Genomic DNA, 27,560 nt, shown 5'->3' with positions numbered 1-27,560 from the left:
GGGGTTTGTACCTTTCATTAGTACCAATTAGCACCAGAAAGATTAGTAACCCTTTCTTTTGGCTTCATGTCTCTTGTTCTCCTACATCCCAAAATTTGGTTCCAAACCCAAGGTTTGAGAGCCTGCTTCCATCCCTTCACTAATGCCAAGGTGAAGACCAAGATGAAGAATCTCAGACCAGAGTGCAAGCACCTTTTCATGAGTATGGGATGTTGCAAGGAGGAGGCATCCAAACACTATCTCCAGGTTATAGAAGGTAATCATCCTATGAGTTCCCCAGTTACGTGGAGGAACCTCTGATTTCCAATAAACTCATAACATCAGGGGCATTGGGGACCCCTCCTGCTTTCCAGAGGAACTTCTCTGGCCAACATGTAATGAGGGAGGGTGGCAGTCTAGTAGTACTGTAAGGCTATCTTCAACTCGTTCTACTCGAGGGATGTTGCCCAAAAGTCCCCTGACAACTTTCTGGTGGGGTATGTAGTGGTGGCTCACCAAGTAGTGATACTAGTGGGAACCGTCAATGTATCACTACTCATTTGAGTGCTTTGGCTAGTGTGTGCAGCTTGTGAAATGTTTTCTCTCACAACCCATACCCATGAAAATTTGTGCCAGGGTACAAAGTGGACTCAAATGAGCATATTAGTAAGTAACTATAAGCTCATGTTCTACAATTGTAAAAGGCGAGCTCTCATTTCTCCTCCCATATCATGGGGGGAGGCAAGGATCATAACAAAAGCTGCTGACTGACAGTTTCCTGCCTTTGCAAAAGAAAGCAGAGTTCTTTGGGATTAGTCCAGTGTGGTTCTGGTTCACAACATGTGGTGCAGGGATAGAGGGAAGCATTACCCCACCCTCTGGTGATGGTGCCTTTGCTAAAACAGGTGCTCAGCCCTACCTGCGGGTACTGTCTCGCTTCCAAGTAGAGTTTTTTCCTATATGAAAGGAACAAATGCCAAATTTAAAAACGTAATTCGTATTTCTCATAGGTATACAGACCATGTCCTTTCATAATTGCAGTATCCCACATTGTTGAACCCACTTAGTTTTTTCTCTTTAGTTTTTTTTCTCTGCAGTTTTTCGTTCTGAATACAGGCTGAAAAGACAATAGGTAATGTAGTTTGGGTGAGAATGGGCATCCCATCTCCAAGTGGGTAGTACCTGTTAGGTCATTACACAGCTGGTCCAGTGCATGTGTAGAAGGATACTCCATAGTATATGAGCTAAAGACCAGGGGTTTGCATGTTTGGAAAAATACAAATTACTTAAAAAAATTGTCATGTTTGTTTACCTAGAAAAATACAAATGACATAAAAATGTGGCATTCTAGTAAGAAGTGATTTGAATAATTCTGAACTGTCACTATCCTTTCCATTGTAGCTATTAAAAACTGGCTGGTAAACATTAGCAAAAGTCTATCAATGCATATTAGATAATAGGCTGATGAGAATGGTTTTAAATGTTTAATAGCAATAAAAATCACTCTATGACTTACAAGGTACAGACAAATCCAATTAGAAAGGTATTGTTTCAATTGTAAAATTTAAAATTACTGGGACATACTTGGCTCAAAAACTTACAACACTGATGGCCTCAAACTGCTGGAGAAGAAATTTTTAAATTTGCTTAAAATTGTTTTAGTCCTACTAGAGAGCAAATTGTAGCCTTCACTGAGTTTGAATGTACTGTAGGGCCCTGCTTGGGCCCTCTGGGCATCTGCCATCCAAAACTTGACCTACTGCAGAACATCAAGTTTCCCCAGAAAGCAAATCAAGGATGGACGGTTGAAGCAGTGATATTCATGTATTTGCAGGAACTACAGTACAGGCAGCCCCCAGTTACCTGATGCTAACTGAAAATTGTAGCCAACCAAAATTCAAAAGTCTATGGGTGCCACAATCCACTTTGCAGTGCCCTAGACTTGTTAACAGTGTCTTAGACGTGTAACGGCCAGATATTTTGCCCTAATATGTAATAACTCTCTAATGAAAGCGTGGAATTTCATTTGCCCAATCATTTAGTATGGTCTGCATTGTAGTTCTACAAATGTTTAATGTCGGGTTTGATTAACTTATGGGCAAATCTTGGCTTAGAAAGAGAGAGAAAATGATAAAAGTATCATAAGTAACATTATACAGTAATTGTTGCATAAACGCTACAGCCACAAATAACTGAATGACAACAGCTGTTTGTTCATATGTGGAACAAACCTTTGGTAACAACAGGATAAACCACCTTATGCCAGCTGGAAACCAGTTAAAAAAATCAAACAATTGTAGAGCAAGACATCTGTGTGATCTAGCAACTTATGTGTATACGAGGTGGAAGCTTGTCGTTGAACAAGCAAGCACCTTGTGATGCATTAGTCCTTCTTTGACCGCCTTGGAGAGTAGATGCTTTTGCTCTTCTTCTAAGTTGGTTGCTTTGTTGTTTGCCCGTGATACTTTGTTTTTTCAGTTGTGTGTGTGTGTGTGATTGTTTGTCATGGAGTCCTCCGAGTCTTCACGGCCTTGTCAATGCATGTGCCCGGTCGTTCAAGGTTTTCCGTGCTCCAGGATTTTGGCTGCTACAATCACTGATTCCCATGTGACATGCAGTGGGTGCCGATTTAATTTTTGTACTGTTACTAATCCCTGCCCGGAATGTCGTGCCTGGCCTAAGTTGCAGTGGAAGATGTTTTACAGGAGGAGGGAGCATTGTAGAGTTTCTACTCTTCCTTCTTGGGAGGGGTTTCCTTCTCCTTGTTTAGACGATTCGGCTTCCCCCTCTTCCAGAAGCGTTCCCCCTGCTGCAATTGTACCTCTGTCTCCTTCCTTTTTTTCCATCGATTCGTCGTTGGAAGTACTGGAAGTTGCACAGGATGATGTTATGTGTCATGTAGCCCCCTTCTCCTGCGGGATATAGTGTCCTTTCTGAGAGGGAGGAGGCTACACCATCTGTTTCATTAATTTCAGATTCGGAATCAAATAAGATGGTGGCTGTTTGGGTGTCGCTAGGCCTACGGGGTTCCCCCTCCATGGATGGCCTGCTGTCTCATTTCTTGAGGCATGTAACCCCCTGCATCCTCCAGGACTACATTATTTTGGATCTCGTGTGCTGCCTCCTAGTGGGATGCCTATGTCAACGTCAACGCTTTCTGGGTCGTCTTATCGCTCTGCAAGCATGGCCATCGACCAATGCTGCCTTTAGAGATGCTGTAATGTCACTCCCAGCATCCTCTCAGCCCATGACGTCATCGCTTGCTTTCGCTGCGCCTTTGGAGACGCTGTTTCAAACTGTTTGAAAGGCTGGATTCTGTTTTTTGGGAAAAATATTCTGCTCTCTCTGGGAAGAAGAGTTGTAAACGGAGTGATTCTTCCCCTCCATCTTCTAGCAAGAGATGTTGTATAAGGGGGAGTTTTATTACATTTGCTTCTTCATCTCCTCCTCCCCCTCGCCTTTGAGTCAGGTGGAGAATTAAGGACTTTGTGGCTTCGTCTTCTGCGCACAATAGGAGTGCATCACTGTTTTCTTAACATGGCCGTGTTTCTCCCTTACACGTATGCGTTTGCGAGGTTGGAAGTGAAGTATGAGAAGGGAAAGCATTACTGACTTCCCTACATGGCTGTGTGTCTCCTGTATGTGTGAGGAATGCATCATTGACTTCACTTCACGACTGTGTCTCTCCCTTACGTGTATGTGTTCACAATCGTGATGATCATGGAGATGCGGTATGTGAGAGGAATTCTTCATCATCTTTCTTCCACAGCCGTGCCACTCCCTTACACTTACGCGTTTGTGACAATGGGAGTGTTGAGTGATAAGAGTGCTTTGCCATCTTCCTTGATTCTCAGTTTCTTTTCCCAAGAACTGAGTTGGAAGGTACAATCGACTGGCAACGAGCAGATACAGGCAGTCCCTGGCATATGACAGGGGTTCCGTTCTAGAGGTGCACCGTAAGCCAAAAATTGTCTTAAGTTGGAAAATTGTCAAAAATCCTTAGAAAACCTTAATCTTAATGCTTTAGGTGTATTAAAAACTGCATTTTTATTGCATTTTTCATAGAAATAAACCTCCTCCTCCTCCTCCCCTTAATGTTTACTGCTCACCTCTAGCTGCCTCTCTCAAATTTTTTTCCTGGGTTGCGGGAAAGACTAACGTGTCATGAGGTGCTTGCTTGGTCGACGACCAGCTTCCACCTCGTATACAAAAGAGTTGCCAGATCTCACAGATTCCTTGCTATACAATCTCTAATAATTTTAAACGGTCTCCAGCTGGCACAAGAAGCTTTATCCTATTGTTAAGACCTCAGGTTTGTTAGCTGTTGGCTATGAAAAATACAAATTGATTAAAAATTTGTCATTTTGCTACAACAACTGAACAAATCTGATAATAACATTGTTCTGCTTGGATTTCAGCCACTGTATGATGGTAATAAATTACCGTAGACATTACAAATGACGTTAATTAACCCTTAAACGCCGACTGGATGTATTTTACGTCGACATTTTTTGTCTCTCGGGTGCCGACTGGACGTATTTTACGTCGACATACAAAAGTTTTTTAAAAATTCGCGGAAAAATACTTTTAGGCCTACCAGCCGAAAACTCTTGAATCACGCGCCTTGGGGGATGCTGGGAGTTCACGGATCAAGGTGTTGTTTTGTTTACAATCGTTACGCAGGCACGCAAGCGCGAATTTCTTTCTTGTCGCACTAAAAAGTATCTGTGACACATCTCGGAAATTATTTCGTCACTTTGACATAACTTTTGTACCATTTTAAATTAGCCGTTACATGAAGTATTATATATGAAAATGTGCGCATTTTTATGTAGAATACAACAAAAAAATACTCATGATTGTAGCTTTTATCAGTTTTGAGATATTTTCATATAAATAACGATAAGTGCCAAAATTTCAACCTTCGGTCAACTTTGACTCTACCGAAATGGTCAAAAAACGCAATTGTAAGCTAAAACTCTTATATTTTAGTAATATTCAATCATTTACCTTAATTTTGCAACTAATTGGAAGTCTCTAGCACAATATTTCGATTTATGGTGAATTTATGAAAAAACATTTTCCTTACGTCCGCGCGGTAACTCTTCCGAAAAAATCATACTTACGATTGTGGTAATGTTTGCACCATTTTAAATTAGCCGTTACATAAAGTTTTATATATGAAAATGTGCGCAATTTCATGCACAATACAACTAAAAACAACCCATGGTTGTAGCTTTTATCAATTTTGAAATATTTTCATATAAAAAATGATAAGTGACAAATTTTCAACCTTTGGTCAACTTTGACTCTACCAAAATGGTCGAAAAACGCAATTGTAAGCTAAAACGCTTATATTCTAGTAATATTCAAGCATTTACCTTCATTTTGCAACAAATTGGAAGTCTCTAGCACAATATTTCGATTTATGGTGAATTTATGGAAAAAATAAAATTTTCTTTATGTCCGCGCGGTAACTCTTCCGAAAAAATCACATGTGCGATTGTGGTAATGTTTGCACCATTTTAAATTAGCCGTTACATAAAGTTTTATATATGAAAATGTGCGCAATATCATGTAGAATACAACAAAAAATAATTGAAGGTTGTAGCTTTTCTCATTTTTGAAATATTTGCATATAAATCACGATAAATAGAAAAAAAACCACGTTCGGTCAACTTTGACTCTACCGAAATGGTCGAAAAACACAATTGTAAGCTAAAACTCTTACAGTCTAGTAATATTCAGTCATTTATCTTCATCTTGAAACAAATTCGAAGTCTCTAGCACAATATTTAGATTTATGGTGAATTAAAAAAAAAAAACTTTCCTTCCCTCCGCACGCGGATTCTCCGCCACAAATCTCCGAAATGCGTACGTCCCATTCTCGGAATATTTGCTCCGTTTCATATTAGGCATTTCATAGAGTTTTATATATGAAAATGTGCGCAATTTCATGTAGAATAAAACGAAAAATATTTGAAGGTTGTAGCTTTTCTTATTTCCGAAATAATTGCATATCAAAAAATATATATAAAAAAATTCGACATTCGGTCAACGTTAACTCGTCAAATATGGTCAAAAACTGCATTTGTAAGCTAATATTCTTACAGTATAGTAATATTCAATCATTGTTCTTCATTTTGAAAGAAATTGGAAGTCTTTAGGACAATAATTAGATTTATGGTGAATTTTGAAAAAAATATTTGTTTACGTCCGCGCGTTACAAATTCATGCAATATTTTGTGATAATAATTTCTCTGTGTTGCTTTTATCGTTTTACAATGTGTTATATACCAAAATGATTGCAATTTAGTGTACATTACAACGAAAAAAAAGTAACTTGTTACCTTTAACCGTTTCGCGCACAGCGCGATTTGAAAACAATTATATATGAAATTTCGTTTTTGCGCTATCATATATCGCATTATTTATATATGATAATGATAATTTTTTTTCATTTCAGATGGTTGCATACTAAACTTCAGCCAATGACAAAAAAAGGAGCCAAAAATTAACTCTTAATCTTGAAAACTAAGTGTGCTGTGATTTTTTGAAAAAAATATTTTTTCCGCTTCCGCGCTCACTCTGAAACACCTCCGGCACACGGGAGACTTTTTTTTTTACCGCTTCGGCGTTTAAGGGTTAAGTAGAACAGGACTTAAAGGTTTTGCATTATACCTTCATTTAATATGGAGAAAATAATGGCAAGGATGTTAAGTAGAACAGGACTGAAATATTTTTGCAATAGTATACCTTTATTTGCTATGGATAAAATATTTGCAAGGAAATATAGTATGTACTGGTAAATTTAAGTTGCAGTTGTAGCTGAACCCGAAAGAGAGAGAGAAAATAAAATGTTCACACTGCTAATGACTATAAATCATCGTGCATCAGCAACATGGATGAAACTTGATAGCAGATTAGTATAGTGGAGAAAAAAGTATTTTAATAAAAAATACTGGCCGTGAAAGAACTCCTTTCATTGTTGTTTTTATGCCAATAAGAGATAAATACGTACATCTCATATTATTATGGAATAGGACGAAAATAGCGAATAGACTCTGTTAATTTTTTTACACATAAAACATGCTCCCAACACCATCTATTAACAAAAAATATAACTTAACCTAGTTCACAACAAGACGTATTTAAGTCATATTTCAACTTAAAAACACAACATATAAATATGTAATTTCTAGAAATTAAGTTATAAAAACACAACATATAAATATGTAGTTTCTAGAAATTAAGTTATTTTCTAGAAATTAAGTTATGTATGCTAAATAGCAGCAAGAAAATCACTATGAATAGAGGTAAATATGGTGAAATGATCTTACCTCTGCTCTCAGCTGAATCTTATTTTTTCAAACCAAAACATTTATCACTTTGTTTGTATTTTATAATACTATAGTAATATGAGACTACATACAGTATTATTGTATATAGTGAAGTAAAGGATAACTTTACAAGAGCCAAGGAAAAGATGCAAATTTGTTATGTTTGTATTTTATGAGGGTCCCTTGGCACTTAGGCCTTACTACTGATAACCAGACAACAGCGCTATCTATTAACAAATATCTATTAACAAAAAAAATAACTAACTGTAGTTCACAAAAAGATGTATTTAAGTCATACTTCAACTTAAAAGCACTTCATATAATAAATAATAACCTTGTCCCATATAAATAGTTTCTAGAGATTTACGCTAAATAGAAGCGTTCCTCCTGCTTCAGATGTACTTCTGTCTCTTAACTTTTCTTCCATCGATTTGTCGTTGGAAGTATCAGGAGTTGCAGAGGATGAGATTATGGTTAATGTAGCCCCCTCTCCAGTGGGATCTAATTTCCTTCCCGATAGGGAGGAGGCTTTGCCTTCTGTTTCCTTTATTTCAGATTCCGAATCAAACAAGATGGCGGCTGTTTGGGCGTCTCTAGGCCTACTGGGTTCCCCCTCCTTGGATGGCCTTCTCTCACATTCCTTTGAGGTTTGTACTCCCTCGCTGGCCCCATTGGCAGCTCCCCCACCTCCAAGCCTACATTACTTTGACTCTCGTGTGCTCGATCCTAGCAGGATGCCTGTATCAATGTCAATGCTTACGTACTGGGTTGCCCTTTATCGCTCTGCCAATGAGGCCATCGACCAGCACTGCCACTCAAGATGTCGTGACGTCACTCCCAGCACCCTCACATCCTATGACATCAGCTGCGGTGACATCTCTTCCTTCTGTTGTTGTGACGTCATCTCCACCTTTTGCCGAGCCATTGGAGACTTTTCAAGCTATGTTTGACCTCCCCATAAGGTTATGCTTGTCTTCCTTTCATGTTAGATGCTACCTTTCTGTTTGCTTAAGTCCATGTCTTGTCAGAAATTTGTGACATTAAATTAGTAAGTACCCAGATGCTGCCTCTTACTTGCACCTTGTCTCCACAGTACAATTCAACGTAAAGGTCCCAGCTCAAGTATAGCTGTCAAATATATTCTTTGGCATGTAAAATAATATGGGCCTTACAAAATGTTGTGGTAGATCTAATCTCTTCAAATTAAATGAAATAAGGAACTTAATGAAATCTCTCTTAACAAGCAAATAATCTTGGAATTTAATGAAATCTCTCTCTCATAAGAAAGCAAATAATCTAGGAATTTAACAATCTCCATATCTCTCACCTTGGATTATAATTAAAAATTCTGCAGCCAAAATCCTTTTGAAAGTTTACACCTATAGAAGGGGTTGACTTCCATTTCCTTGAAAAAATGCATTTCATCAAGATCTCATGAAACTATAACAGATGGTACAGAGTCAAATCACGATTTGGAGAAAAAGTTGAAGTGTTACAGCTCAGAGCTGAAGGAATACTGCAAAGAATAATTATTACTATCTATAATATGCTGTAAAATGACAAATTTTCTAAGAAAATTTGTATTTTTCATATCTACAAACCTGAGGTCTTAACAATAGGATAATTTCTAGCACCTGGCTGGATCCGGTTAAATCTCAGATGAAAGCAAGGAATCTTGGGAGATCTGGCAACGCGTGTGTGTACCAGCTGAAGAGTGGTTAAGGACCCCGAACCCACGCCACTGTGTCAGTCTTTCCCAACTCAGGATGTCTTAGCAGACAGAGGTGGGCAGTACAATGTTAAGACCTCAGGTTTGTAGCTAAGAAAAATACAAATTGTCTTAGAAAATTTGTCATTTGTTCATACACGAACAAACATTTGGTCTTAACAATAGGATAGACTTATACTTGGAGGGAGGTACAAGACATCCTAAACCAGCTGGGGGCCTACCCACCAGTCCAGCTCCAGAAGAAATAACTTCCTGAGAGGGACTGAAGCCCATGAGAAGCTAGATACATTAATATCTAACCACCTAGACACTGAGGGTCATACAATGATATACAGGAGGATCATTGCATAAGGAACCAAAGAGAAACTTTGACTGTCCAATAACAAACCAACACACCAGGGTTTGTTACCACTCCCAACTCTCCCTTGCCAAGAAGCGGAGCATATGCTACTGAATAGAGGGCTGGTTATTTGCATACCAAGCGACCACACTATCAGTATGACTACCTTAACTCACCTGCATCAGACCAGTCCAGCGGATGACGTGTTTATTCCTTAACCCACCCGAAGGAAGAAGGAAAGGTACAAAAGAAAGAAGGAGACCAGCCAACTCACTCATTCTCTCATCCACACAATCATCTTAGGTACGATACAAAAGTGCCCTGTTAAGGGCAACTGTGAGTTACACAACCTGTTGGGCAGCCACCACAGGACCCAGGGAAAGCGTGTCCGCAGATCTGTGAGAAACATCCTTAAGATCGAAAGAGGTGAACGTGGACTGGTGTAACCAAGTACCAGTGCTCAGCACTCTATGTACAGCCAAGTTCTTTTTGAAAGCCAGAGAGGGACCAATACCCCTAACGTCATGCACTCTAGCCTGCACAGACGTGGCGATGGAATCATCAAGAGTCAAGTATGCCTGTCTGATGGCTTCCTGTATCCAAAAAGAGATAGTATTCTTTGGCACCTCTTACTTTGTACGTCCTGTGCTAACAAAAAGTCTGTGGCAGCCTGGTCTAAGGTGCTGCGTCCTTTTAAGACAGCAATGCAGGGCCTGGTCTAAGGTGCAGCGTCCTTTTAAGATAGCAATGCAGGGCCCAGACAGGACACAACAAAAGCTCTTGAGCATCACCACCCACAAAGCCATTCAGTGATGGAATGGAAAAGGAATTGAACCTATCATCATGCACAGAGGGATTCTGGGTCTTGGCCATGAATTCTGGGACAAATTCAAAGGACACTGACCCCCAGCCCCTGGTGTGCTTCACATCGTAGCTCAGACCATGCAGCTCTCACACTCTCTTCAAAGATGCCAAGGCCAGGAGGAAAACAGTCTTAAGCGTCAAGTTCCTGGCAGGTGAGGGACGCAAAGGCTTATATGGACCCTTAGTGAAGCTTCTCAGAACCAAGGAAACATCCCACATCAGAGGCTTGAGCTCCCTAGGAGAACTCGATTGCTTGAACCCCTTAACTAGCATGGAAAGTTCCCAGGATGAGATCTCGATACCTCTAAGGCGTAACACCAAATTCAGTGCTGCCCTGTAGCATCTAATGGCAGAAACAGACAAACGTTTCTCATCTCTGAGGAAGGGTAAAAAGTCTGCTATGAACTGAATAGAGGTTCCGAGTGGAGAAAAACCCTGTTTACAACACCAATCACTGTAGGTCGCCCATTTGCCTTGGTAAACTGCAGAGGTCAACATTCTGAGACTGCTGGACATATGCCCTGCTGTTCTTTGAGAAAAGCCTCTCCCTCAGAGGAGATACTTGATAGCCTCCAACTGTGAAGAGACAGGGATTCTACGGACTGGTGGAACCTTTCTACATGCGGCTGACACAGGAGATGCTGCCAAGGGGGAATTTCCCTCGGAACCTACGACAGCAGATCTGGAAACCATTCCGCTTGAGGCCACAGAGGGGCTACCAAAGTCATCCTGAGACCCTGCAAACTCATCAGCCTGTTCAGGACTTGATGGATCAAACAAAACGGAGGGAAAGCATACACCTCCAGGTTGTCCCAGGGATGTTGGAACGTGTCCTCTGCTAATGCTAAAGGATCTGGAGAGTATCTCCATTTTCCTGTTGAACTGAGTCACAAAAAGGTCCAGCATGGGTCTCCCCCAAACCTGGAAGAGCTTGTCTGCTACTACCTGATGCAGGGAACACTCTGTGCCTAGGATCTGATCCCAACAACCGAGTTTGCCTGCGACCACATTCCGTTTGCCTGGGATATACCTGGCTGAGAGCTCTACCGAATTGCTGACCGCCCACTGGTGTGAACCTTGATGGCAAAGGCGTGAAGTTGACATGAAATCAGGACTCCCTGCTTGTTCACATAGGCAACCACCGTGGTGTTGTCTGACATGAAAATGACAAAATGACCCTCTACTTTCTCCCACAACTCCTTCAGACCCAGAAAGGCTGCCTTCAACTCCAAGATGTTGATATGCTGCTGTTTGTCTTCCAAACTCCAAATGCCTGAGGCAATGAGGCCGCCTGAATGAGCCCCCCAACCTGCAAGGGAGGTGTCTGAAAACAGAAGGAAGTCCGGTGGGAGAGAACGCAAAAGATTTTGGTTGTCCAACTACCAAAGAAGGTTTTCTTTCACTTCCAGAGACAGAGGAACCTTTTACAGGGGTAAGGCCCCTGCCAGAGACCAGAATTCCCCCAGTCTCCATTGTAGAGAACGAAGATGAAGATGCCCATGAAGGGCCAGCTTCTCCAGGGAAGACAAAACTCCCAGAAGAACCTGCCACGGATGAGCTGACTGATGTGGTTCCGACAGAAAGTCGCGCGCAACCACTTGCAACTTCTCCAACCTCTAATCTGACAGAAAAACTCATGCAACCGCTGTACGTATCGATGACCATGCCCAGGTAAAGAATCCTTTGACTGGGTACGAGGTTTGACTTTTCCTGGTCGACCACGATGCCCAGTTCCAGACAAAACCAAAGCAGACGATCTATATCCTGCAGCAGCTTTGCCCTGGAACCTGCCAAGACCAACCAATCGTTGAGGTACCTCAGCAAACAGATCCCCTGAGCATGGGCCCAACTGAGACGAGAGAGAAGACCCTTGTGAACACTTGAGAGGCTGTGGTCAGCCCGAAGCACAAGGCTTTGAACACGAAGACCTTGTCTCCGAGAGAGAAGCGAAGGAACTTCCTGGACGTCAGATAAATAGGGATCTGGAAGTATGCGTCCCTCAAGTCTATCGACAGCGTGAAGTCACCTTCCCTCACTGCTGCCAACATTGAACACGCGGTCTCCATCTTGAACCTTGTCTTCCTGATGCAGTGATTCAAGGTGGATAAGTCGATCACAGGTCTCCAACCTCCCGCCACCTTGGGTACCAAGAAGATGTGACTGTAAGACCCTGGAGACGGACGCACCACTTCTTCTATCGCATCCTTGTCCAGCATCTTCTGCACTTCCTCCTGGAAAGCCTCCTCCCTCTCGGGAATCAAATTAACTCCCAAAGAAGAAGGGGCAACATTACATGAATCAGCCTGAGGGCCTCCTGATACTTCCAATGACGAATCGATGGAAGAAAAGGAAGGGGACAAAGACACAACACAAGTATGGGGTGTGACAGCAGCAGGAGACAAAGCATTGAGAAGAGGAGAAGAAAAGCCCTCCTAAGAAGGAAGAGTAGAAACCCTACGATGCTCTCTCTTACTATAAAATAAATTCCACTGCTCTCTAGGCCACGCACAGCATTCCGTGCAGGGATTCGTTATTGTACAAATGTTACAGCGACACCTACTACAAGTGACGTGGGAGTCGGTCGCAGCCGAAGCCAAAATACAAGAACAAGGAAAACCTGGAGTTCCAGGGCACACACGTTGACGAGGCCAAGATGGAGCAGAAGAAGCCATAAGAACAGCACACACACACACACACACACTAAAACACAAGAGAAAATGGGCAATGAACTGGGTAAAGGCTGAGAGAGGTCAACCACAACTCTCATCCAGGAGGTTAAGAAAAGACTGACGCGGTGGCGTGGATGCGTGGTCCTTAACCGCTCTTCACCTGATATACGCACGCGTTGCCAGGTCTCGCAAGATTCCTTGCTTTCATCTGCAATTTAACCAGATCCAGCTAGGCGCTAGAAATTATCCTATTGTTAAGACCGAAGGTTTGTTCGCGTATGAGCAAATACACTTGGTAAATATTCCTAATAGGTTGTTGCTTTAAAGTCAAAGATCTACCAATTAATCCAAAAACGTGTAATATGAGAAACTGATACAGTATTGCATTTTGCCTCTTACCTGGATCCTTTTGGAACATAAGGTTGAGCTCGATGGGTTTAAGTCCATGGAAATTATCAACTGAAGCTGAAGAAGGAACAACTCCTGGTATGGTGTTGAGAGAAAGAAAGGCTTCTCCTCCGAAGTCATTGCAAGTGATGACGTCATGATCCATCAGAGTAAAAAGGATCATGGCACCCTCTGACTGGCAACTTTCCAAGGTTGCAGGGCTGTATTTCAAATAAAAAAATTATGTATTTAGAATGTATACCAGTGAAACTGTTATGACTGTTCCTATCTGAAACACATCTGATTCCATCCAGTTCTATAAATTTTTCTTATTTACAGAAATCAAGAAAACAATACTTTAAGTGTCAAAAGAAATTACTAAGCAATGCTGAAAATGTATACTACTTGTTTTCACTATACCAGTGGTTCCTACTGACATATCGAAAAGGGGTTCTAGAGTTGTAATGAGGCTGCACTTTTACCTCTACCAAACAAAAAATCTCAAAGAAAGAAATTCCCTGTTTACAAAACACCGAAATTCTACCTATGATTGTATTATAAATTTGATATTACCTGCTACACTTTTCACTGTTAAATAAATTTTAGATATGTAAATGCATACACTGGGTATGTTGTATAAGCTGCTCTTTGAATAGCAAAATAAGATACAAACAAGAATAATCTTGGGTAGCTGCAGGCTCTCTATTCTTTATGGCAATAATTAAAAAATATGAAATAAGTATCAAATTTATGTGATATATATATGTAGGCTGTCAAAGAAATATGTAACAAAATAAAATACATGACAACTTTCTGACATTTCTTTAACACTCATTTCTTCCATGTTCTGTGTGATCATCATTGACAGAAGTATTTTCATTCATTAAGCTAACATCATCATTAAGCTCAAGTAAAGCACTGCTCAAAGGACACAGAAACTAAAAGAATCTAGTATATAATAAGTGAGGTTTTTAGAGTTTTTAAAATACATATTCTTCTCAATATTAAGAATGTATACTGTATTTATGTGTGTAATAACTAGTCATGGTCTAGCATTGCTTTTTTACTTTATTCAGGGGAGATGTCTAAAATTTTATACTGCACTTGTCAAATTGTAAATTATTTGCCACATTTGTTAATCATGTTAATGTGATAAGTGGCCATACCACATACTACACAATTTATTCAATGGTAACTATTTAAGAAAATGTTCATGTTTATCATCTTAAGGGTTACTTTAAAATTTGGAAGCAATAACTTAAGTCATCAAGTCATCAGCTTTATAACCTAATATAATTCTTTCAATTTTAAATAATAAATTATAAAACTTGACAAAATAATAAACAAATGAAATCTTGACAGACTTAACACAGATAACACTCTTCGTTGCTAAAATATTTAAATATTTTCAGAACTTTAACAGAATGCATCATGCATCTAAAGAGAGATTTTAGATAAATCTAATAAAAACAGCATGATGGAACTCTATGCTCAAAGATATGATGTAATGCTGGATTAGGAGTTTTCAAACTGGGGTACGCATAGCTCTGGGGTACACCAAGGGTCTGTGAGGGGGGTACGTGCTCCCCATGACAAACTAATGAATGTTAGATGCCAACCTTCAATGTGCTTTAGCAAAATCTGCTCCTCGGCCAACTAGGATAGTTAATGAAAACAGTTTCAGCCGTTTCATTAACTACCTTTGCAGCTGATGTAATAATAATGCATTTTGTTTTTGCAGTTCAGTACCATAACCTTGAAAATTTGCTGCAGAGCCAGAGGTACATAATTACTGTATAAAAAATTGTCTGTTTTTTATGGAATTCTATATGTTTACAATATTATTGGTTATTTCTGGAAGAGTTATGTACTTAATTCCCTTCTGTACAGTTTTTCCCAAGTTAGTTTTGTTTTCCATATTACACAAAGTGAAGGGAGTACATTACTGACATTACAAAATACCCAAAAGGGTATGTGGGGAGGAAAAGGTTGAACACTCCTACGCTAGATGTAGACTTGTACCAAGTCTTAAGACTATTTAGGTACAAAGATATACAATAGTATAGCTTCTCTAGTGTTAGAATTTAGCCAAAAGACATGAATATTAAACAATGGCAGGCTGAATTAGAACTGGAAATAATAGTATGAAAATGAATATGTACCATACATTAGATCTGAACCACTATACAGACATGAATAATATGACAATGAAATTACTATAGTACAGGCAATCCCCGGACTATGATGGGGGTTCCGTTCTTGAGACTCGTTGTAAGCCGAAAATTGTCGTAAGCCGGAACATCATAAAAAATCCTTAGAAAACCTTACTTTTAATGCTTTGGGTGCATTGAAAACTATGTAAACTGCATTCTTATTGCATTTTTCATCCAAAAAACCTTCAAATATTGATTATTTTGCATTTTTGGTCTCATATTTTATCTGCCAGATGAGCGTTGTAGGCATCGTAACCTTGGAACATGCGTCGTAACCCTGGAAATAATGTCTGATGAATATAATTGAGAAGACCTTAACCTCGGAACGTCGTAAGCCGAACCTATCGTAACCCGAGGACTGCCTGTATATCTAAAATTTTTGTCAATTCGAGACAAAACTGTGTGAATATTATATGAATATTAGAAATTGCACAGCAGATAGAACCAGAAATTATACCACATGGGGATTTATGAAATTCGGCATGTACATATGATAATGATGAATGGTTGATAAGAGAAGACTTGGGCATGTCCTTCATACTACCCTCAGGGCACGAGAAGTGTTGGAAGATCCAGACCTATTTGGATGAGAATTATTAGATGGGAGGCTGGAGGTAGTAGAGATTTGTAGGAGTGAAAAGGGCTAGGGAAAAAAAAGTAGCAGAATTTCACAAGGCCTTATGCACAGCTTCTGAGGCAATGATGATTATACAACAAAACATTTCTTAGTACTATAGCAGTACCATATAAATACATTTGCAAAAAAGCCTAGTCACTTCATTCCTATAAAGAAGAAAAATTAAGATCTACTGTCCTTGCTAAATCAGTGCATATGTGTATATACTATGGTTACCCATCACTTCTTTCACAGTATAAATAGATGCAATACAGAAATAGGGTCAGGAGAAGGGGCTGGGTCTGTATAGAAAAACATTAACTTGTTTCTGAAAAACACAAAAACACACACTTCCACTACTTTTAGCTTATCCAGGATAACAACTTAAGAGGGAACTGAACTGTAAACTCCCCAGAAAGATGAGGGGCCTAAAGGAACCAGTGTGAGTTCAAAGGAAGGAGAATGTATGAAATCTATAGCTCCAAGGAGTAAGAATGTCAAGAGTCAGACTAAGACCTTAGCAAAATTGGTCTAACAACTGTATGGCTATTGAACAGTAGAGGAATAGACACTTATGTAAGGGCTAGCAGCTACAGACTATCAAATCTGTCTACAAGGATGCCTTTAATAAATACTTAAGCAAAAGAATAAGGTTCCCTTGGTATTTAATTCTTCCCCTTGGAAGAAGGGAAGTCACAGCGCCTCAGCGGCGTGGTTGGTATGGTAATGGCGTCCCACCTCTGTGGTCGCGGGTTCGATTCTCAGCCATTCCATTGAGGAGTGAGAGATGTGTATTTCTGGTGATAGAAGTTCACTCTCGACGTGGTTCGGAAGTCACGTAAAGCTGTTGGTCCCGTTGCTGAATAACCATTGGTTCCATGCAACGTAAAAGCACCATACAAACAAAAAACAAAGAAGGGAAGTCACATGTTAAAATCTTAATTACTGTACAACTTACAACTCAAAACATTCGTCAAAAAGTGGGTGAAGGGTCTTTTTGTGGACGTTAGTTTGCTGTGGAGCTGATCCAGGAAAAAGCCGCTTAGGTAATAGTTCTATCACCACAAATGGATCGCTGAAACCTGTGTAAAGACAATTTAAATCAATATAAAAATGTTTAAATAACAGAGTACCTACTGAACTGTAAATTTTTTATTCTACAACTGGATTTTAAATGTGGTAGTTTATAGGTATAAAGAACAATTGAAAGAGAGAGGAGAGAATTATATTTGGTAGTTTATTGATGACCAGCCTAAGCTTAAGACACAAGAGAGAACCATTCCTACCGTTAGGGTCTAATGGAATGATATTTCTTGCTTGAAGAACTTCAACACAGAGTGAGTCATGGTTGAAATACACTCTAACAAACAATGCTCCATATTCTGAAGCCTCTGTCCTCTCTTGTACCACTAGTCGTTCTAAATGATAAGCTTCAATTAGAGCCTCAGTTGAAGTCTTGTGTAGCTATGAATTATAAAATAAGAATAAAATAATTATTAACAGTAACATAGGTTTTATAATATATTACATTCTAGGCCAGTTTTGTATTATTCATTACAGTATAAACAGTAGTGTACACTATTTACTAGCATGTCTTAACAAGAATAAAGCTTACCCTTAATTGTCTTTCTAGAGCAGAGTACTCCTCTCCCATGAGTGTGGTACTATCTAGTCCCCGTCCATGAGCATGGAAAAATCCCCTTAGTAAACCCAAAGCATCATACAAACGAACAAAAAAGGCCTCTTGTTTTTCCTTCAAAGACAAAGAAGAAAAATTATTATGTGTATTTTTGTACTGATAAATGCTAGATTAATCTTTAATCTTTCCTGAATATGTCTTGATTTCACTTTTCCCAGTTATAATATTCATAAAATTTAAATTTATTATAGTACATTATATACACATTTGTGGAAATATTATATATAATGTTCATAAAATAAAAATTTATTATAGCACAGTATGTATACATTTGTGGAAATACTAACTGGACTTGATGATGAACAAAATACATCTTGGAATAGTTTACTATGGAACCTGTAATACAGATCTGACTTTCATGTTTATTAAATATGCACTAACTGTGGTCCCACCAATGTCACTGCCTGTGGAGCACATAAAAGGGATTTTGACGTAGGAAAAATCTATTTCTGGGCGAGGAAGCCATGTCGCCCAGTGAAATGTGTCCTCTTTAGCACTATTTCTAGTAAAATATTGCTATAATACCACAGAACTGCTAAATTGGACATGTCAGAAGTCTCTGACCGGCTGAGCCCAGAAATAATATGCTGGCTAAGATGTCTCCCCTCCATCTCTCTCCCTCAGCATCAATGACCTAGTTATCCCGATGCCAGAGAACATTAAATCAATCAATCGACCTCCACCTCCCTCAACTAACACTAAAGCCCTCTTTGACTGATCCTCTATCCCAAGAGAATTTGGGCCAAGTCATTTCCTTCCAAATTATTTATTTTGTATTAATAGAGATAACACCTCACAGCAAAGGAGTAGTGGTGTAAAAGAAGTCGTTCAACTTTTCACTTTTCTCCATTTATTTATGTATGTAATAATAATTCCTTAAGAATGATGTACCCAATATGTAGTCTTTTTCCACTTATGCATATGAATGTAATTGGCTGACTGGGTGACTTTGAACGCCCCTGTCTCCCACACCCTCTGTGTTATCTGGTTATCCAACACTAAAATCAGCAGAACTTTTCAGACAGATGGTTTTTGTTCCCATTTGAAGTTGATGCATATCACTTAGCAAGATGGGAACTGAAATACTGGATCAAGCCTTAAAATATCCCGATCTTGTCTCCCACTTGGCTTTATGTCCTTACATGAATACAGTATTACCCCGAACTTACACGAGGTTATGTTCCAGACCCCCTAGCACAAGGGGAAGTTTCATGTAAGTTTGGCACGGCCTCTAAAAATGTTAATAAATGCTTGCTTCTAGAGTTTGAACACTAAATATGACCCTAATCATGCCTCCCTAACTGTTAAGCTAACTTTCAAATGAATTAAAGTTACTTCAATTTTATTTAAAATTTAGTTTAATACATGTCCTTAAAAAAGAAACAAATGGTTGGCGTAAAAATAGTTACAGTAGCTACTACGTAAGTATGTATACATTTTCGCACATATACTAATGTTTCCCTTAATTCATGGGATGCCATTTTCTTTTTCCCTCAGAGTAAATTATGTTTTCTTTGCATCACTAGGTATATTTCAGAAGTCAGTCATAAAATAGAGTAAAGAAAACGTATATTTCTGGGCTCAGTTCGTGTCGCTGCGCGAAATATCCTTTAATCCATTATTTCTAAGGTAAATGTACTAACACATACCAGATAAATAAAATAAAGAAAAGGTCAGTTACTACTGACTCGCTCACCCTCCAAGAGGGTGTCGGTATGAACACTATGGCGAGTGAGACCACTACCACGAACCACTTGCCAATAGAAATCTCCTACTACAAAATCCCCACTAGAGGGGAGCCGACCCACAGAGTGGGCAGCAACTACTACTACTCCATCCCATGCTGCCGACTGCTGCGCCTCTGGTGGACATCCTTTTCAGTTAGCGCACCGCGTACACACGTGCCCTTTTTTGCTCTGTGTTTTTTGTGCCCCTATCTTGGATTTATTAGTCATGGAGCGTGCAGCCATCGCAGCAGCTAAGTTAAGTAATCAGTTGTTATTGCTATTGGGTTTTTTCCGTCCCTGAGTCAGTATTTGCCATTTTTTAGGTATAAATACGGGCTCTTGGTCGGAAGCATGGCAGCATGGTTCTGCCTCGTGGCGGGTTCGTTCTTGGTCTTCCATACCCAGAACCTTCCCTTATTTCCTTACGCTCTATTGTTAGTTATCTATTTTATGTTAGGGGTCCAGCCTACTGGGTTTATGTCATGCATGCATGTCTTCTTCACCTTGCGTAGGCATCTTCCATCCAGACCTAGCCACAGCTCTTAGTATCGGCCCCGGCTAGCTTTGAGTGGTAGACTTTCTTTCGGGTTAGTCGTACACTCCTGGATTTTTCTCCTACTGATTTATTTTCTTTCTCTAACGTTAAGTGATTTTTTGGTTATTTTATATTTTAGGTTAGCCTACGGCATCTGGCATTTCACGTAGCCTAGGTTATGTATTACCTTGGTATCCCCACCATTATTGCTTCCGCTCTTCAGTTCGGTTGCTTCTGTATAGCATCTCTCTGATTAGTTGGTTGCTTTATCCTAGGCTATGTTGTTTCATTGTATTCGCATGTTACCGCTCCGTGGTCACTATGTGATCACAGAGCAGCCAGGCGCCTGTCCAGTCACCTTACCCTCCTCCCGCTCCTCCATAGGGCCGGGGGGGGGGGGGGGGGGGGTGGGGGTCTGTCCTCGCTCACTCCACATCCTGCGCCTGCCTCCTTCTCTCCCTAGGCGGAGGGAGTAGGGGGGGCTGGACAGACCCAGGACTGGACCTGACCGTTCTCTGGCTTCACGGCGCGCTCGGATGACTAAGGGGGGGACTGGCCTTCCCCCCCTCCGTCGTTACTCCGTCGCTCCGTTGCTAGCTCGAGTCTGTTTCGCCCTCTCGCTCTTTCCCGGCTTACTGGTGCTCTTTATTTACCGGAGCTCCGGCATCCACGTGGAAAGGTGCTAGTTCACAACCCTGGCGGCGGACTGCAGGCGTACAGTTGGTCTTTCCTAACCACCCCGTCGCGCTGATATCGCGACACGAACACCGCCACGCACCGGATTTATTCCGGTACGTTCTATGGCTTTAGGTTTAAGTGTTTAGTATTTAATTTAAACTATAGTAAGTTGGTCTGTCCTCGCTCGCTCCACATACCTGCGCCTGCCTCCTTCTCTCCCTAGGCGGAGGGAGTAGGGGGGGCTGGACAGACCCAGGACTGGACCTGACCGTTCTCTGGCTTCACGGCGCGCTCGGATGACTAAGGGGGGGGACTGGCCTTCCCCCCTCCGTCGTTACTCCGTCGCTCCGTTGCTAGCTCGAGTCTGTTTCGCCCTCTCGCTCTTTCCCGGCTTACTGGTGCTCTTTATTTACCGGAGCTCCGGCATCCACGTGGAAAGGTGCTAGTTCACCCTGGCGGGCGGACTGCAGGCGTACAGTTTGGTCTTTCCTAACCACCCCGTCGCGCTGATATCGCGACACGAACACCGCCACGCACCGGATTTATTCCGGTACGTTTCTATGGCTAGGTTTAAGTGTTTAGTATTTAATTTAAACTATAGTAAGTTTAATTTAAGCTACCTTAAGCCAAATCCCTCCGTTACCTACGTTATCACACCGGATCTCTCCGGGGTTCTAGCCTATTCAGGCGGTAAGGGAGGGGTTATGCCCAAAATTTTTTCGCGCTCCGGCATGCAGCGGAGTTCTTTTAGCCTCTAGCCTGTAAGTGATATCTTTTACGATGCTCATAGTATCTTTTCACTTACAGACCACCAACTGTGAGCATCCAGGATGCAATGCCCTGCTCCAGGACCCCTGTGGGCATGAAGTCTGCAGATCCCATGCTCCATGCGCGACTCCGCACGGGAATCTTCAAGTCTGGTTCCACGAGACCTGCACTATTTGCTACGATCTGGTGAGCCAGCTCTTAGACGGGGTAAGTATTCCCAACTCCGTTCGCTAATCCCTACAAGGTTATAGTTCTTAAGTTTAATTTTAATCTCTTATTTTAAACTTAAGCTTGTTTTATATGGGATCTCGCATCCCCTATGTTTTTAGACTAAGCCTATTACTTAAGTTTTAATCTTAAGTTAAACTTATAACTAACAAATAACCCTCTCTTCCAGGCTCCCGCTGTTAGAGACACCGCCCTGGCAACCCTGAGGGCTTGGGTCGGCGGTTTTGGCAAGAACGCCGCCAAGGGACAGCCCTACATTCTTGAGAAGAGGTTGGCTGTCCTAATCTTCCCCGGTGGCAAGTCAACGGGTTACGTCGACCCGGCAGAGGCAGCCCCGACTATGGCGGCGATTCAGCAACAGCTCGCCGCTTCGTTGAGTGAACCAGGCCAAGACATCTCGTCGGAAGTTGCGACACTGGATCTGAATATTGAACCAATGGTAGGTGTTGACGACCTGTTGGTCGAGGTAGGTACGTTGGACGCCCAAGGGCTTCCCTTGGGCGCCACTGGGTCTTCTACTCCTGCTAACTCTCCAGCTTCCTTCCAAGGCTTTACAGGAGCTGAGCTCCTTTATACTTCTCCTGACGCTTCAGTAAGACCTAAGGTCAAAGGACCAGACGGTTGTGAAAACCCTAAGCAAGACGTCGTCGTCGTCCAAAAGACTTCGTTGGCGTCAACATCTCGCAAGTCTCCGGCTACGAACCCCGGAGCAGAGAGGTCTAGAGCTTTCTGGGTCCGGCTCCAAATCCTCAAGGAGTAGGTCTTCCAAGGAGAGATCACATACTCCGGCGGAGTCAGCCGTTTCTCCTCTCCCCTTGGTACCTGTTTCAGAGTTACCCAACCACCTCCGCAGCAGCTCCGGCTTTGGATCCCAATGCTGGTCTGTTAACAACACATGGGGGGATTTGGTCTGTTCTCCTCAAAAACAGTATGGAGCAGATGTTCTCCGACCCGGTTGTCCGACAGGATCACCTTCCCAGGATGAACATCATCGCCGAACTTAGCCAGGCTCCTCTAGCTACTCCCCCACCTTTCGGCACAGGTATGGCTCAGCTTCCACCTCATGACTCTCTGCCTCCGTTCTCTATGAATAACCCCTGGAGGGTTGGCGTCATACACCCCCTTCCAGGACGGGCTTATTTCAATTCCGGAGTGTGGTACTCGAAGGATTGAGGACTTCGAGTTCTACCTGGAGGGATCTACAGCACCGTTCATTGGCTACGCCAGACTCACTGACGCAGCCATGATGAGAGATGACAAGGTCCCTAAAGAGACAGTCCTCTATTCCACGTGACCAGGCTCAAAGAGAATGGCTCAGGTGCTTAGAGGACATGGATTGTTCAAACACGAAGATTCAACCTTTTAAGAGTCCCTTCACCATTTTTCACAATGGAAGAGGGAACTCCGCTTCCCTTCCTTACCAAAATAGCTACGGTCACTATCCCAGCGGCCCAGAAGGGGGAGTCGTTACCACAGCTAAAGGAAGCAGACCCCACATCTCCTTTGCTTCCCTCAACCGGAGTAATTGGGGGTGGGAAGACCTGCCCAACACTTTTTCGGCGGGCAAACTCAAACCAGACTGTGCTATGGATCAGTTTGGTGAGAAGCTGCCTAGAACCTTCCGGACAGCCTCATTCAGGCGGAGTTTGAGGCCAAGTCTAGGCTAGCCAGGTCTATTAACACCATGGCCATGACGGAAGTGGCTACCATTGCTTACGGTTCCGAGCCACTCTTTAAGCTTCTCACCAAGTCACTGACACAAACGGTTCAGTCTGACATGTTTGAGTTCGCCACAGCCAGAACGAATTGTCGGAAGCATGTCCTCCAGGAAGCAACTATTCGGCATGAACCGAATAAGTTGCTTTCATCAAACATCTGGGGAGCAGACCTCTTCCCCGATGCAATGGTTAAGGAGGTCCAGGCGGAAGCTACAAGGCTTAACCAAAGCCTTAAGGATCGTTGGGGTCTCACTGCAAAGAGACGCCAAGACCAGCAGTAAGGGGTAAGGCTCAGAGGAAAACCCACCCAGACGTTTCCAGCCTTACCAAAAGAAACAACAACGCTTCGCCCAGCCTGTTTCGGCTGTTCCGTTGGTGCAGGCAGCCCAACCCTCTACCTCCAAGGCACAATCACAGCCTATCTACGTGATTTCCCCCCAGCCTCAACCTTCCACCTCTTACGCTGTCTCCCCAGCCTTCAACCAAGTGTTCGAAGGCCAGGCCTTTCAGCAGTATGACCGCTCGGGTAGGGGAGGGCAGAGGTAAGCGATCCTTTCGTCCATAGAGGATCAGGAAGGTCCCTAATAGAGGAAAACACTTCCGGGAGGCCGCGGAGGTTACCAGCAGCAATGAGAACTTCCAGGTAGGAGGGAGGCTGTTTCTTCTTTCCGGCACCGGTGGGGATTCAGCAAATGGGCACAAAGTATTGTGTCGAAAGGCCTGGGTTGGAGTTGGGTTGCGAATCCGCCCCCACCCAGACCTTTCCTTCAACTTCCATCAAAAGAATTGACGGAGTATGCGGAGGACCTCCTTCAGAAAGGAGCAATAGCGAGAGTCAACAGATTAAAATTTCAAGGGCGCTTGTTCAGCGTTCCAAAGAAAGGCTCACAAAAAAGAAGGGTAATCTTAGACTTATCCCGTTTAAACTTGACCATTCGCTGCGACAAGTTCAAGATGGCTCACCATCTCGCAGGTGCGGACCTTACTTCCCCGTGGGGGCCGTCACCACCTCTATCGATCTTACAGACGCATACTATCATATCCCTATTGGCCAGACACTTTCGTCGCCCTTATCTGGCTTCAAGATAGGAGATCAAGCATTTCTCCTTCAAGGTAGTTCCCTTCAGTCTGAACGTGGCACCCAGGGTGTTCATGAAGTTGGCGGAAGTGGTCGTCCAACAACTAAGGGCGCAGGGGATCATGGTAGTAGCGTATCTCGACGATTGGTTAATTTGGGCTCCAACAGTCGAGGAATGTCGCAAAGCACACTGAAAGTAATCCAGTTTCCTGGAATATCTAGGGTTCAAGATAAACAGGACAAAATCAAGACTCACTCCGGAGTCAAACTTTTCAGTGGCTGGGCATTCAATGGAATATATCCTCCCATACTCTGTCGATTCCATCAGCCAAGAGAAAAGAAATAGCGAAGTCAGTAAAGCAATTTCTAGGACACAAACTTGCTTCAAGGAGAAGCCAGGAAAGAATTCTGGGTTCACTCCAATTTGCATCAGTGACAAACATCTTGATGAAAGCCAAACTGAAAGACCTAACCAGAATCTGGCGCTCACGAGCAAATGTCAGGTCCAGGGACAAGTTATCATCAGTCCCCCACAGATTCTGCGGAATCGTCTACGCCCTTGGGCAAAAGTCAAGAACCTGTCAATATCAGTACCCCTTCAGTTTCCTCCTCCGGGATTACCATCCACACGGACGCTTCATTAAGCGGCTGGGGAGGATATTCTCAGTTCAAGAAGGTTCAAGGAACCTGGTCACCCCAGTTCCGCCAGCTTCACATAAATGTACTGGAAGCAATGGCAGTGTTCTTGACTCTAAAAAAGGTTACGTCGCCAAAGAACTCCCACATAAAGCTAGTTTTAGACAGCGCAGTGGTAGTCCATTGTGTAAACAGGGGAGGGCTCCAAAGTCACGACATCTGAATCATGTCATGGTAGCCATCTTCTCCCTGGCGGACAAGTTCAGTTGGCACCTCTCCTCCACCCATATAGCTGGAGTGAGAAACGTCATAGCAGATGCTCTATCCCGATCAGTTCCTCTGGAGTCGGAATGGTCACTGGACAACAGTTCGTTCCAATGGATTCTCCGGAGGGTTCCAGGTCTACAAGTGGATCTATTCGCATCCCAAGCGAACCACAAACTCCCATGTTATGTGGCCCCCAACCTGGACCCTCTGGCCTATGCCACGGACGCCCTGTCCATAGACTGGAACAACTGGGAGAAGATTTATGTCTTTCCTCCAGTGAATCTTCTCCTGAAGGTACTGAACAAACTCAGGACGTTCAAGGGTCAAGTAGCTCTAGTAGCCCCAGACTGGCCGAAGAGCAATTGGTACCCTCTCATTCTGGAACTGGGTCTTCGTCCTCTTCGAATTCCCAATCCCAGGCTCTCCCAGTTAGTACAAACGAAGACTGTGTTCGCTTCCTCAGGAATTCTCAAAACCCTAACTTTATGGACTTCATGAAGTTTCGCGGCTAAAAAGAGACGCGAATATTGATCCTCGAAATATTCTTTTCTTGGAATCTGATAAGAGAGATTCCACTTTGAGACAGTATGATGCTGCAGTCAAAAAGTTGGCAACCTTCCTGAGAGAATCAGATATTAGAATCATGACAATCAATTCAGCTATATCCTTTTTCAGATCTTTATTTGAAAAGGCTTAGCAGCTAGCACTATTACGACAAACAAGTCGGCCTTGAAAAAGATTTTTCAACTCGGGTTCAGCATAGGACTTGACAGACTCTTACTTCTCGTCTATTCCCAAGGCTTGTGCTAGACTTAGACCTTCAGTGAGGCCTACGTCAGTGTCGTGGTTCTTAAATGATGTTCTAAAGCTGGCTTCAGAAACAGATAATACGACATGTTCATTTATAATGCTCTTAAGAAAACTCTATTTTTTATTAAGCTTGGCTTCAGGAGCTAGAATTTCAGAACTGTCGGCGTTATCCAGAGATCCCAATCATATAGAATTTCTTCCCACAGGGGAAGTTCTACTTTCTCCGGAACGTAGTTTTATAGCAAAGAATGAGGATCCTTGATGAGGTGGGAACCGTGGAAGGTTTGTACCCCTTCCACAAGATGTTTCTCTTTGTCCAGTATCGACCTTACGAGCCTTTCTGTCCAGGACATCCTCATCCTCTTCGGGTCCTCTCTTTATGAGAAAAAGAAAAAGGTGGTACTTTATCTACTAAAGGTATCAGGCAACAAATCCTGTACTTTATTAACCCTCTTACGCCGATTGGACGTATTAAACGTCGAGTCAAAATGTCTCCCGTATGCCGATTGGACGTATCATACGTCGGCTCAAAAAAGTTTTTTTAAAAATTCGCGGAAAAATACTTATAGGCCTACCATCCGAAAACTTTTGTATCACGCGCCTTGGAGGTGCTGGAGTTCACGGATCAAGGCGTTGTTTTGTTTACAATCGCTACGCAGGCGCGCAAGCGCGAATTTCTTTCTTATCGCACTAAAAAGTAATCAGTGACACATCTCGGAAATTATTTCGTCACTTTGACATAATTATTGCACCATTTTAAATTATCCTTTACATGAAGTATTATATATGAAAATGTGCGCAATTTCATGCACAATACAACTAAAAAAAATACTCATGATTGTAGCTTTTATCAGTTTTGAATATTTTCATATAAATAACGATAAGTGCAAAAATTTCAACCTTCGGTCAACTTTGACTCTACAGAAATGGTCGAGAAACGCAATTGTAAGCTAAAACTCTTACATTATAGTAATATTCAATCATTTGCCTTCATTTTGCAACAAATTGGACGTCTCTAGCACAATATTTCGATTTTATGGTGAATTTATGAAAAAACTTTTCCTTACGTTCGTGCGATAACTCTTCAGATAAATTTTTTCGTGCGATTGTCCTAATGTTTGCACCCTTTTAAATTTGCCGTTACATAAAGTTTATATGGAAATGTGCGCAATTTCCTGCACAATACAACAAAAAACAACCCATGGTTGTAGCTTTTATCAGTTTTTGAAATATTTTCATATAAATAACGTTAAGTGCAAAAATTTCAACTTTCGGTCAA

At 42.0% G+C, this 27,560-nt stretch overlaps 2 protein-coding genes across 5 annotated transcripts in view; one reads left to right on the top strand and one right to left on the bottom strand.

Moving 5' to 3' along the window:
• Positions 1-27,560, bottom strand: part of LOC135221282 (BAI1-associated protein 3-like) — a 464,894-nt gene that overhangs the window by 3,247 nt on the left and 434,087 nt on the right. Inside the window, exons 25-28 of the mRNA XM_064259094.1 lie at positions 17,753-17,890; positions 17,424-17,601; positions 17,096-17,219; positions 13,321-13,529 (exon numbers count right to left, since the gene is read on the bottom strand). Coding sequence (XP_064115164.1) covers positions 13,321-13,529; positions 17,096-17,219; positions 17,424-17,601; positions 17,753-17,890 — 649 coding nt within the window. The remainder of the gene's footprint in view (positions 1-13,320; positions 13,530-17,095; positions 17,220-17,423; positions 17,602-17,752; positions 17,891-27,560) is intronic.
• Positions 1-27,560, top strand: part of LOC135220927 (uncharacterized) — a 241,443-nt gene that overhangs the window by 179,067 nt on the left and 34,816 nt on the right. The gene's annotated exons all lie outside the window — the stretch shown is intronic.

Source organism: Macrobrachium nipponense, chromosome 2, assembly GCF_015104395.2.
Source record: "Macrobrachium nipponense isolate FS-2020 chromosome 2, ASM1510439v2, whole genome shotgun sequence".
Classification (NCBI taxonomy): domain Eukaryota; kingdom Metazoa; phylum Arthropoda; class Malacostraca; order Decapoda; family Palaemonidae; genus Macrobrachium; species Macrobrachium nipponense.
Note: the sequence above shows the minus strand (reverse complement) of the source record. Positions and strands in the feature narration are given on the sequence as shown.